At 37.0% G+C, this 14146-nt stretch overlaps 1 protein-coding gene across 1 annotated transcript in view; it reads left to right on the forward strand.

The window, feature by feature from the left end:
• Nucleotides 1–160: 160 nt before the first annotated feature.
• Nucleotides 161–14146, forward strand: part of LOC105059326 (probable transcriptional regulator SLK2) — a 37642-nt gene continuing 23656 nt past the window's right edge. The window contains exons 1-6 of the mRNA XM_010942586.4: nt 161–300; nt 842–1771; nt 1884–2015; nt 5126–5174; nt 8856–9070; nt 9203–9271. Of these exons, the coding sequence (XP_010940888.1) occupies nt 1079–1771; nt 1884–2015; nt 5126–5174; nt 8856–9070; nt 9203–9271 (1158 nt within the window). The 5' untranslated portion in view covers nt 161–300; nt 842–1078. The remainder of the gene's footprint in view (nt 301–841; nt 1772–1883; nt 2016–5125; nt 5175–8855; nt 9071–9202; nt 9272–14146) is intronic.

The following is a 14146-nucleotide window of genomic DNA, read 5'->3' on the forward strand; positions in this document are numbered from 1 at the left end:
TAAAGTCCAGGTGTCCAATCCATGGTGCACTTGTCATCGCGGGCTGACGTCATGAGTTCTCCGCACGTGTGCAGCGGGGTGATCCGTGACAGCCTGGCCATAGGAAGGTGAGGCAGTCGCAGCCGGTCAGGCGGTCACCTCGTCCCCGGTTCGCTTCACTGCCCGACGCCATATAAAGGACAGCTCGTCGGTGCTGGGTCACGGAGAGGGGCGAGAAGAGCGAAAGAAGAGGCGTGGCATCTCTCTAATTTTTCTCTTTTCGGTCTTCTTTTGTGGCCAGTTCTGGCTCGAATTCGAACGGTAAGCATAGGAATTAGTTCTTTAATTTTGTAGATATATTGTTTAAGATTTTTTTTAAAAAAAATCTGTTTTTTGATCACGTCGAGCAGTAAAAACTTCGATCGCTTAGATTGTTTGAGCTATACTTCGTATCTTTTTGTGAGTTTCTGAAATTGAAGATACTTAACTGTTGCTGTTTCTTATTATTGTGATTGAGGGATTTTGTTCGATGAACTTTGTTTTGTTCTATAAAACCCTACCCGAGATAATTGGTTCTGTTAATTTCTATAAAAAATATGAATTGGAGGTAGATCAGGGTTTTTCTTTCTTGTTTTTGGTGATTGCTGCATGTAATTGTTTAGTTTTTTTTTTTTCCATTGTTATTTTGTCCTGTCTCACCTTTTAGCAGCTAGAAATAGCGGGTTTTCAGGTGATTCGGGGTCGATTTTTCTTGCTAAGATTGCCAGGTGTTGTTACATTTGCTCACTTCGTTGGTTGATTGGCACTGGCAGTTAATTTTGTTTGGGTTTGATCTTACCTCAATTTCTGATGGAATTGGCAGAGGAAAGACGTGAATTTTGTTGAATGCGCCAAGATTAGGGGTTGAATTCTTTCAGTGGAGGGGGTATTTTAGGGAGCGCTAGTGCTGGATAGCGACCTGGATTCCAGCCGCCAGCTGGGAGCCACCCCCTTGGTGGCCCCGTCACGAGTCGCTGGTGGTGGAGGTCAGTCCCAGTCTTCCTCAGCCTCTGGCATCTTCTTCCAAGGCGACGGCCAAAACCCAGCCCAAGTAAACTCCATGTCAGTCACTGGGCGAGCTGGTCTCAGTCCAGCCTCCGGTGACATGAACCGTGGGATCCTCAGCAGTGCTGCAAACTCCTCCGGGCCTAGTGTTGGCGCAAGCTCGCTGGTTACAGATGCCAATTCGGCGCTCTCCGGAGGGCATCAACTACAGCGCAGCACCAGCATCAACACTGAGTCCTACATGCGTCTGCCTGCTTCACCTATGTCCTTCTCATCCAACAATGTGTCTGGTTCCTCAGTGATGGATGGTTCCTCCATTGTGCAGCAGAGCCCGCATCATGACCAGGTGCAGAAGCAAGTGGCCTCCAGTGCCACGTCTCAGCTGACAGCACAGGAGCTGGGTGATTCATCAAATCCCCAGAAGAAACCACCGGTTGATATGAGGCCAGATAATGCTTCTCAGAATCAGGTGATCCAGCAGCTTCTGCAGAGGCATCAGAGTCCACAGCTACAGGCTTTAATACAACAGCAGAGGTTAGCACAGCGTCAAGCTCAACAGCAGCAATTGCTGCAATCCTTTCCACAGATGCAGCGAGCCCAGATAGCGCACCAACAACAACAGAACTTGAGACACTATATGCAGCAGCAGACTATGCAGCCAAGTACCCCTGCTAAATGGCCCCTGGATAATGGGATATGTGCTCGCCGTCTTATGCAATACTTGTATCATCAGCGTCATCGTCCGCCTGTTAGTTGATTCTTTCATATCCGCTGCTAATGTGACATGTTTGTTGGGTTGATGCTTGTGATGCTGTTATTCTAATATCAAGCTTGTCTAACAGTATATGTTCCAATTGCAGGATAATTCTATAAAATACTGGAAGAAATTTGTGGCAGAGTATTTTGCACCACGAGCTAAGAAAAGATGGTGCTTGTCTTTGCATGACAATATAAGCAACCATGCCTTAGGTGTTTTCCCACAAGCTACTACGGTTAGTGTCTGCGCTGTCAAACTATTGTTTCCTGTATTTCTTATTTTATCGCCTTCATGCATATCCTTGCAATACCTGTTGCACCTGATATATCCTGCATGCTGAATTATAGCTGAAACCCTCAACCACATGAACAGCATACGATGCATGGTGAGTATCCATGCACATTTCTTCCCAATGCATGTGTTTAAACATGATGATATCACAACATGTGTCTATGGTGTGTTCTAAGGGTGGCATCATTTTATAAAAGATATTTTGATGTCTATATCTGCATTTTTCTACTGATGTGTGCTTGAACTAGAGCAAATTGGATTTAGAGCTTTAAGAATATGGAAGGGTGGAGGGTTGATGCAGCCGAATTCTTGGAGTCCTCTTTGCCTTCTCTTTCTCGCATATAATCTTCTACAACATTGTGATTTTCTAATAAATTCTAACCTTCTTCTTTACTTCATTCTTCTATTCAAGGGGTAGAACCAGCAGGGGCTTTTTTTTATTATTTTTATTTTTATTTTTTATGGGGAAGGTTGGGTGCCCGCTTAGCATGCCCCTCTGAAAATCTAGGAAACAATATAATATTACTTAATACACATGGTCATTCCTTGCAATGTGCCTTCTTACGAACTAACATAAAGGAGTAGTCCTAGGATTTATCCCTAGACAATCATGAGGTTGCTATCTTTGGGTGATAGAGAGAAAGGTGGATGCAGTCAAGGCATAGGGAGCTAAGGAAAAAACAGAGTGAGAAAGACTATGGATACATGGGAGGACATCCTCCTCCTCACCTTTCTTCTAGTTTATCCCATGTTTCTTTTATTTGAGTGATTTCTCCAATGTTTCTAATAGACAAAATGAGTTTTCTCTCACCGTTGTACCTTGTAAGTGTTGCTAGGTAATTATTCTTGCAAGAAAGAGCAGAGAGAGCATTTTCTATATTCGATGTTATTTATGAAAAATGCAAATTCTTTGTTATTTGGGTGAAGCCTATTAAGTCATTATTTTTATGTTTGTGCACACATAGTAAGTCATTATTTTTATATTTGAACTTTGAGTTTTTTTAAATTTCCTTTGCATAAATATGTCGGTGAGGCCTGACGTTGATATATTAAATGCTTTTGACCTTTTTAATAGTGTTTTTAACTTTTCATGCTCTCCACTTTGTATGCATCATGACGTATGCGGATCTTATTGGGGAGATTACATGGCGAAAAACTGATTACGATATATGACAAAATTTCTCAAATAATTTGTGAAAAAATTTGAGAAGTTGAATGGAAAACCATGTAGTTTATAAGAAGCAAAGTTAAAAAAATGTTCAGTTTTAACTTGTATTGTCCAAGGATGTGTATGATGTGCACCATATAGTCTATTTTTGCATCCATTTTTTTTTCTTTTTCTTATGTTTTAATTCCATGTTTTGAATGATATATGGTAAGAGTTTGTCGATGTTTTTGTACTTTAAAGAAACATCTAGAACCTGTGCTAAAACTAGTAAAGGTATGCATGAAATGCAGGTGCAGGGGAAGATTAACATAAAAGATAGAATTATGCCTTATACAAAATTAAAATAACAGTTCCAAATGGTATTAACTTTTGAAAAACTACTCTAAATCTCGGTACTGCCTGACCCCTTTTTCTCACTTTTATCACTGGTTGGCTCATAACTGGGCTGTTTGTGTAGGTGCAGTGTGGTATGCCCCAGTTTTAGGCAGTATCAGGCAGTACGTTATGGTTCAATTGGGTACGGGCTGGTTTGGGGACTCTAGGCCCTCTACTAACCTGAATGGTGTTTTCATGCTGGTTTTGGTCCGGTACTGGTTCGTATGCCCCAAACTGGGCAGTTTGGGGGGGAGTACGACAAACACTGGTCCATATCATTTGACTCTTATCTCTTTCTTTATTTCTTCTTCTTCTTTATATTTTTTTTTTGCTTCATAAAATCTGCAATTGTTTCTGACTTAGCCTGTGAAATGCCTTCCTACTTCAAAGATGGAGTTCTAATGGAAATTAGGGTTTTGGAAGGTGCAACATTTTAAGCAGCCTGCTGGCTGAAGTAGAAGTCAATAATTAAGATGACACTTTTCCAGCCCTTTGTATCAAGCTCTCGACCACTAGTGAGACTCGTCAACTTGTGCTTTCCCCAAACGAAGAAAATAATTTTGATATCCTAGTTCACTGTAAATTATCATCAACAGAATTACAATAATCTCTGTTAGCTAGAGTTTGCCTAATCTAAAGCATAATTGCCATAAGGGTAATCGACATTAATAGAGTGTGGAACTTGAAATGATGGTAAAAAAAATAGTATCTAATTTATTCCAAAACAAGTAAGAATATTAAAAATATGTGAAAAATATAAAATAGTTATGGAAAAATCAGTTAAAAAAAGTTTTCATGGAATTATCATCAATTTCTCAAACATGAGTTGATTTAATGATCACCATCAATCTTTCACAAAAAAAAACCATATATGGAAACCTCTCTTTCATAATTTGTATATGTATTCTGTCTTTGGTATGCCACATTGGTGGGTGATTTTATCAAGTATATTAACCAAATCAAACTCCTCTTCTACTAGGAACCTGGGTCTTCCAGACTTTTTCTTTCTAAAATTCCTACATTTGCATAAACTTTTTCTTTATCGATGTTTCCATAAAATTTTAAAGGGCACTTTGGAGAGCGTACCTCTAGTGCTTTGAATCCATTTCTGGACGTGGTTTCCTTGGAAACTCTTGTGAGAATGTTAACCCATTTCCCAATAACCCTGATCTAAAGCAGACCTAAAATAAGTCTCGTGAAGAAAATTCCCACTTAAAATAAGAGTTTTTACTTCTCCACTAACTCAGATATAATGTTATGCTAATCCAATAATTGTGATGCTTATTTCACTCAAATCTACGATATGGCCACCACATTAGTTAGGTCATTATCACTTAGAATTTGGATCTTTGATTCCACCATTGTCGTCATTGTCCTTGTTTGTAAGTGAAGTTTCACTATGGAGTAGTATCATGTTCGAAGGTAGAAATGCTTAAAGGTATCCTTGTTAAATATATGCTGATATATCTATCTATCTGTTTTGCAAACCCATATAATTAAACTTGTTGCAGGATCCATGGCAATGCAACATCTGTGGTTCTAGAGCAGGAAAAGGATTTGGTTAGTAGATTCATTACTGTTAAATTCTGTTAGCAGGGTAGTTAACACTGAAATGGTCATCATCTTGCTGATTATGGAAATTCTTTCAATTCCTATACATGTCCATATTTGTACACTTAGCTTTTGCATGTCTATTATTGCTTGTTTCCTTTTAGTGACTTTATTATGCACCAATAAACACATGGACTTCAGATGCTACATGGTACTGTTGCTTGCTTATAGTGAAACTCCTGTCGTAGCCAATGTAAACTTAGCATTGTTTATTTGAAACAAACTGAAGTTTATGTCTAATGTTGTCACAAGAAATTTAGATAAAAGGGAATATAAGTGGAAATTTCATGAGTAATGATTAACCCAACCTGTCTGTTTCAGGTTGTGTTTTATGAATCTTACTTTACCATTGCTTCCTACCCAAATATTTGGTTCCAAAGTGGATATATCTTTTGATATCTCTCAGTATTTTCACATGAGGGAGTGAATGTTTAATCTTTGCTTTTACTTGTAGAATAGTTCTTTCCCTAAGGTGCCTCATCAAAATCACTTCTATTTGAATTATGAAATATTAATTAACATTTGTAGAGTTTTGTAATTGCGTAAGTTATAATATGATACAATGACAAATGACTTTAAGATGGTGTACAGGAGCAATTTTTGAAGTAAATAAGTCTTTTTGAGTTGTGGATTGATGTGCTTTGAAAGAATTTAGATAATTCAATATGGTAATACAAAATATGTTATTGATAAAACGTGGAGGCATTTGCTTTCGGATCAAACACAAAGTAGCTGATTACTATAAAAATGAAAAAGGGATAAAATTAATATATTGTATCTAGGTTTAGGATGTCCAATGGTTAAAATGATGGGAGAAAATGCATATTGTAGACAATATGGACATGTCATTTCTTATTAATTTGTGTACCGAATTGACACAAGAGGAACTTGTAAGTAAAATAATGAAAAGGAGAAGGGGGAGTTTTGTTGGGGGGGGAGCCAATTTAAATGCAGAGATTATCGCATATCATATAGTGATACTTTCTCATAGGTAGAAGGATGCCCCTCACTTTCTAGTCCTAAGCAGGGGCCTAGCATTGATGATTCCAGCCATTGGGTGTGATCTACTATTTCAAAACTTCTTACCATCAAAAAAAAAAAAATCATGTAATTTGGGGATCCGGTACTAAGCTTTTGGACTTGCTTTGAGGGATGAAGAAAGATTATATAATTTAAGCTAATATTACCTGGATCCTTTAGTTTACATTTAAGTATTTGCTACCAATACGTAGGCATGGGTTTTTGTGACACTTGCATTCAAGTCCATATAAGAAATTCTTAGATATTGGTAGGATCCAATACTTAAAATAGATGCTTGCGACAGATTGAGACCGTGTAACATAGGATTTATTTAAAGTCTGCAAGAAAGAACTTTATAGTAATAAAGCCCCAAAAAAGATTTTATAAAGAAGGATTGATCATGTAGGCCCCTTGTAGTTCTTTTAGGGTTTATATTTATGTGGATGGTATAATTCAAGGTTTGGGATTTAACTATCCTCAAGTGCTTTTAGAGGGACAGAAAGTACTTTATAGCACTCCAAAAATTTTGTCAAATAGGGCCTTAGTCTTTGTGCACATTCAGTTGGAGGCCTTTGATTAATGTACGTTGTTACTTGGATCTTCTCATTATTTTTAAAATGAATTTCATTGAGGAATCTTTTCTATTCTTGTGAAATTAGAGGAAATAAGATGAAAGTAGAAAAAGAAAATGTGATATGATATTTTTTTGTATTTTTTGGCCTAATATAAAAGGATTTTGATATACCAAGCATGCATGTATTGCAGATGATTACATATGCAAACAGTTATTAAGATCGCATATTTTTTGGACTTTAGAATTTCTTGTGAACAATCACTTCCTGATTTCTCTGACTTAAAAATGCTAAATATTTACTGTGCATTTGACTTATTACGTGATTTTGTTTGTTGGAATGAACCAATGAAAGCTATAAAAGTGCATCCCAGTTCATGAGGCATCCACCATTGTTGGGTTTGGGGAGGGTCAAATGTATATAGCCCACCATTGCAAGGTTTGGGAAGGGTCAGATGTATGTAGCCTTCTGCATGTGAAGAGGCTATTTCCATATTTCAATCTCATGACCTCTGGTCACAATAGAGTGACTTTAGTGTTCCACCAAGCCTCACCATGTTAGATATGTCTTGAGCAAGTCTTGATCATCTGAGATTCATGATATCATGGAAGTTATAGCTGAAGCATATCCAATTGCTATATATATATATATATATATATATATATATATATATATATATAAGATGTTTCATGCGAGGCTCATTTCACCAATAGAGTTCAAGAGGCATTTCAGCTGGAAACTTCAAAGTTCAAACTTCAAACCACAATCTGTTTCTAAGAACTTTCTCTTTTTGGATGTTAGAATTTTTTTCTTCTATCTTTAGAGCCTCGTGAAGCATATGAAATCCTCATTCAACAACTTTATATAGTATGTGATCTATCTGTTTCTTCCATCTGTTCGTATCCCCATCAACAATTTTTGATTATGAAATATGTTCAACTACAGTCCATTGTCTGTTCAACTACTAGATTACTTGCATCACTGTGGTGAGATTTGTACTCTTTCATTCTCTAAATCTAGACGTCAGTGTTACTTTATATAAGTTGTTTTCTTGTTGACACTTACCACCAACATTTTAAGTATCATATCATACTGGGTGTATTGTGCTGACCCGATAGAGTACCAACAGGAGTATATGGGGATCAATATGCTCCTTGCATGCCCCCTCTCCCCTCTTTTTTCTACTACGACATATACTACCATGTATTGGTTAGTATGATGCCATTCTGTAGTCAAGGTTTGTTACAGTCTGCTGCCAAGGTGCCTAGCCAGTCCCTCAATAGGCACTTGGCTTACTGAACTGCCTAGGAGTCTGGTGCTTTCTAGGCCTTCAAGTAAGGTGGTCTTTCAAGCGCTTGGATGGGTGGCTAGGAGCTTAGGGGCCATCTTTGTCTTTGGTGATTGCCTTTGTTATTTATTTGTATTTACTTCAAGGGAGAAAGTTATGTCCGTTAATTAAAGTGTTCACTTCGACATTAGTTGATACTCAAAACATTTTCTGCTTTTAAGTAGCTTTAAATACTTCAAATCACTTAATAGAAAAAAAAAATCAGGAATAAATTAAATCAAAGATTAACCTTGCTGTATCAATATGATGAACTATAATGTGCTCTTTATGAACCATAACAACTATTATTACGTTTTTAGTAATAATTTACCTAGGACCTAGGCAATTTGATAACAGTGGCTGTATGCATAATTTTCCTGTAGGCAGTCCAGTATTGAGACTTTAAACATTGCTTGCGACTGTAGATTACCAAAAAAAAAAAAGTGCACATTTAAAATCTTAGATATTGTATAACTGACCAACATCCATACAAGTTTGCTTTCAGTAGATTAGAAAGTGGTTTTTGTAAATTGTGTTTTATTTCATTGTGATCTGATTGTGAAGTATTTGTAAAAAGATGTTCAATTCATTATCTCTGCCCTACTTCTCTATGATTTTTAGCGCCTAGTTTCTTTTTTCTTTTAATGGATATTTTGTGTTATTTCTTTCTGATATGATTTTTTTTTTGTTTGTTGTATGGGTTTCCCACAGAGGCAACTTTCGAAATACTTCCAAGGCTTTATCAAATTAAATTTGATCGTGGGGTTATTGATGAGCTACTATTTCTCAACATGCCTCATGAATGTCAGTTATCCTCAGGAGAAATGGTCTTCGAATATGCGAAGGCTGTTCAAGAGAGTGTTTATGAACATCTACGTGTTGTTCGTGAGGGACAACTACGAATCATATTCACACCGGAATTAAAAGTATGCAACTAATATGCCCCCGTTGGCACTGGAAAGTTGCCCACGGTCTTAGATTTTACAATGTTGTTTTTCACCTTTATATAGCAATTAGTGCACATGCATTTAACTTATTTCAGTTATTCTATGTTTCAGATTTTGTATTGGGAGTTTTGTGTACGGCATCATGAAGAGTTTGCCCCTCGTAGACTATTAGCACCTCAGGTATCTATTTTCACTTGTATGCACATGTATGTCTACATGCATGCTGTTTTTATTTACTATAAATACCTCGAAATGAGAAAATTATAGCATGTCCATGGTGTCACTTATTTCAGGACAAGTGACAATATAAACTTAATAGGGGTCTATATCATTTTTTGTTCATATTAGATTAATACTTAGGCCTTCTGGGGTAGCATTGTAAGTTAGCCTGGAGTAAATGGGTTGCTCCAAAACCCACTTTCATTTGAAGGAAACTACTACACCTCCCTATAGGGTGAAATAGTTTGTTTTGGGTTACGTTAGAAAACATGTAGCTCTGCCAATCTTTCGTAAATATTTACTTGTGCTTGGAACAAAATTGGTTGCTAAAGATTGTTTGGAGGTTTAATGTGGGCTAAACTGGGTCCTTATTCCACTTATGCGAAACCAAATGCAGCCTTAAAGCTATTATGGAGAGATCCAATATATAGAGGTTCTCTGACCTAAGACACTTGTGTTCATCACACATAATGTCATCATTCTTACTGGCATTCATTTAGCTTTTTAAACTTTAACTGATGGCATCTGAATTAAGATGTTGCACGTGTGGCAGAACCTGCCATGAAAAAGGAGTCCCAAGAGAGATGATGCCCATGATGCCTTCAAAGGCCCACAAAAATTCTTATGCATGAAAGTATTTTGAGAATGTTTTCTATTGTATGATTTAAGTAAATTGGATTCTTGCTTACCACATAAAAGTGTGGAGTTTCTTATTATATACATACTCTAGTGTAATTTGGTGCCAGTCGTCACAATGAACCTTATAGTATTTATTCTTGGCTTTCTTTCAGTACCAGTCAAAACTGTGATTTTCCTTCTGCTTCACTATTTCTCATCCTTCATAGTCTTCAATGTAGTCTTATTTGGTCCAAGTTGTGTTATTTGGAGCAAGTGAATTCATTGGTTCTTTGATGAAAAAAGTATAAAGTTTAGTATGTTGGTGAATGTGGGCCTGGACGCTGGATCACTTAACATTAACTTATCGTAGGATCTTATCTATACTGTTAAGTTCACCTTCAGGCTTTTGTTTTAGAGAACTTCCATATTCCGTTGCTAGTCCTCTTTTTTCCTAGTACATCTAGTAATTAAGATACTTTTGTCATCTCAATAAAATTATTACAGACATTGCAGACCACATGTTTGTCCATGATTTTTGAATTCCTTGACATGCTATCCTATATATATGCCACTTTTAGACTTCCTCAGGTCCACTTTTGTACAGGTCTGCTTTTCATGGTTCTTTCCTTCATCCATACCTGTACCCCTGTTCCTTTCGTATGGTTTTCATTGTCCAGCCTGTCCCGGATTTGTCCTTTATCCCATTTGTATAAGAAATCAAATATAAAAAGGAAATAAATTGTATACACGGAAACAAAAAAAAAATTAAATTGAAATATAAATAGAAAATAAAAAGCGCAAGTAAAATAAGAAATCCTGGATAAAATACTTATAACAAATTCTTCGTAAAAACCAGAAAGAACAAAACCATAAACAATAAAAAACCAAGATATAAGATGGCTGAATCAGAGAAAATCAGGATATGTATAATGTATATTTGAGAAAGAAGTGGTAAAAAAATAAGAACACAATTATGTCATGGAGATATATTAACTTCAAAAAGAAGTAAATAAAAAAATTACGAAGCAAATGTAAATATAAAATCAGTAAACAAAATAGAAAAATGTTAAGAAAACTGTATACCAAAGTACAAAAAATTATGAAATAAGAATACAAATGTTAGATAAAAAGTCAAACAGGAATAAAAATAAATTGAATATGAAAAATATATTTTAAAATCAAAATCAAATTTTAGAAGCTGTGCATTAAACTATGAATCAATTAAAAGCACCAGAAGAATATGAAATGAGAATATAGAAAATAAGATGGGAAAAAATATAGACATGATTAAGAAAAAATTGCAAAATATTCAAGAGAATATAAACAATCAATAAAACATCAGCGGTGGGATGCCAAAGGAGAAGGGCTGAGACATTGGTGGTCTATGAAGGCAGCGAAAGGGGATGGGCTGAGAGAACATATTGGGATTTAGAGAGAGGGAGGGTGGGTGTGAATATTGAGAAAGAGATCTCTCTTTAGATCCCCAATTTACAACCCCAATCATCAGTGCTGTGTACTCCAACTCGAGCTCATAGAGAGAAATTAGGGAAAATTTCTAGAGAAAGGAAGCATCAGCTTTGCGGGATGGGTGGAGATGCGTGTTTCTTTTTTTTTCTTTGGGGTTGGGGGGGAGGGGTTGTTGCCTGGGGGGTGGGGGGTTTGTGGGGGTTAAGACTCTTGACAAAAAAATCCATGGTTATGTGAAAGTTATCGAGATTTAGGGGATGTTTGGACGTTTAGAGGAAAATTGCAAAAGAATTGCAACAAAAACTGTATATGGAACAGTGTTGCAAATTGCGATAGAATTCTATGGGCAAAATTTATTTCTGGGATTTTTCTGATATTTACTGTTTAGCTGCAACAAAACCAAAAGTACCCAAGTAATAAGAAAATTAAGAAAAATTCTACAGTATTTTATTAAAAAATAAATTCTCCCTTCTCTCTCTATCACACAGTTTTGATTTCAATTCCATGTCTATACTCAAGCGACCATGGGGGTCTGGGATTGAGTTTAGCATTTGCTTGGATGCAAAACAAGAAGAGAGGGACAGAGGGACATGGTCATGGTGGGCTTGAAGGTACAGACAGCAAGTTTGGAATGGTGGCTGCCTGGTTAATAATTTGTGTAATTGGGTTAGAGTTCAAGATCTGCTGTAGAAGGAAAAGGTGGAGCTTGGAACTGTTGGCTGGAGAAGCCCAAGACAGTGAAAAAAAGTTGCTGCTATGATAAGAAACGGAATGAGCGTGCTAAGTATTTTTGAGGTGACATCATAACTGATGTTTCTCAAGCAAAGTGCGGGACAAAAATTCAGAATTAGTTATTTTCTTTCTTTGCTGGCATAGCTGATTTTTTGGGTACTATGATCTGTTGAAATTCTATTCAAAGATGTACTTGGGAATTTAGCCTCTTGTGATTTGAAAATCCCCATAAAATGCCTAGTTCCATGTAATACTATAGAAACTTGGTGTATCCAAACTGGCCCTATAGGTGAAAACATGTGGTTATGGGGAGAGATTTTGTGGTTCCCATTTTAAAATTTTAGGAGAGATTATGCTTTGAGATAGAATGGGGAAGGCTTTTTTTTTTTCTTGAACATTTACATAATAGTCCTTTAGAAAAAATATATGTAATAAGTTTTTATGAGAAAATAAAGGTAATATGGCAATAAATTTTGGTAAATGGAATCTATTTGATATATTCCCCATTTTTTAATATGTTGGCAACTAAGTGTGTGGAATGCACCTTTGAGAAAAAATAAAAATAAATATTAATATATAAACTAAAAGATTTATTGAGATAATTAATACAATATTTTAACAATAATTATCAGTAAATGGGGTTTGCTTTTGGAGTTTTTTTTTTTAAATTATCAAATTTTATTTCTAGAAGCACTTCAAAATCTTTTATATTTTCGTTGAGAATGTTTTTCCAAAATTTGTTTCAAAAAGTAGTTATCCCTAAATATGATTTGACTTGGGAGACTCCATATTTTTTATTAGGTAGGTCAAATCAATCCAAATTTTTTCCCTAGTTTTTCTTTCTTGACATCCAGAACTAATAAGAGGGGAACAAGTTATATGTCATAAAAATGTGCTGGGGAATTTTTGATGTGAAAAACAACCGACAGAATCAAGGGAGGATATTCCGTTATTCTAATACTGTCATTTTTATATTTACTATGGAAATTTATAGATCAAGGTTCGTGGACTCGATACCGGAACTTGTGCTAGCCGGTTGGTAGTAGGGGCCAGTATGGGTCCGTACCGTACTGGATCAGACTGGCGTGAACTGACACAAGCAAAGGAAGTGAATCGGGAGGAGGAAAAGAGAGAGAAATAGAGAGAGGGGGGAAGAAAGAAAAGGAGGGAGGGGAAGCCATTGGAGAGGCCGTTGGACAGCCTTTGGCTGGCTGTGATGGCCACCGGACGGTGCACTCCACGCGTGCGGCGTTGCGGGCATGAAATAGGGGTGATGCCCCTATTTCATAGGTATTTTTTTTTTTAAATATGGAAAAGCATGAAGTCAGCAATTGGTTTGCCGGCTTCACTGTTTTTGCTGGCTTCACTGTTTTTGATTTTTTTTAAAAATTCAAAAAGTGAAGTCGGCAAACCGATTGTTGGCTTCACTATTTATTGCCGTTTTTAAAAAATGCAATGAAGGAACAGGGGTTTAGCCCCTATCTCATGGCCGCGTCTCCGCCCGCGTGGTTTCCGCCCCTCGGTGGCCACAAAGGCCACCCGACAAACTCCGACGGCCCCTCCGCTGGCTGTGACTCCTTCCGGTACATCGCTCCCCCCTTTCTCTTTCTTGCTCTTTTAAAAGCCTTATCGGGTGACAATCAAGCCACGGAGGCTTCCGCGGCCCTCCGGTGGCCTCAGCGGGCCATTGTTGGCCTCCGGCGGCATCTACTCTCTCTCCCTCTCCTCCTCTCTCTCTTCCTCTTCCTCTCTTTCCCTCTCCCTCCTTCAGTATATCGCTTTCTCCCGCCGAACCATTCTAGTTCCCCATCAGTCTGGCTCGGCATGGGGTGTGCCGGCCAGTTCGGGCCGGTACGGAATTTTTTGTTATAGATATTCACTGTTGGAACATTAACATGGATGAACTCAACTTAGAGAGAGGTATCTTTTATGGTTCACAAGCTTAGTTAATGCACAAGGTTCTTTTCCATTATCAAGTTTTCTTATAAAATTTGCATATAAAATTAAATTCTTATCTTT

The sequence above is a fragment of the Elaeis guineensis genome, chromosome 16, assembly GCF_000442705.2.
Source record: "Elaeis guineensis isolate ETL-2024a chromosome 16, EG11, whole genome shotgun sequence".
Classification (NCBI taxonomy): domain Eukaryota; kingdom Viridiplantae; phylum Streptophyta; class Magnoliopsida; order Arecales; family Arecaceae; genus Elaeis; species Elaeis guineensis.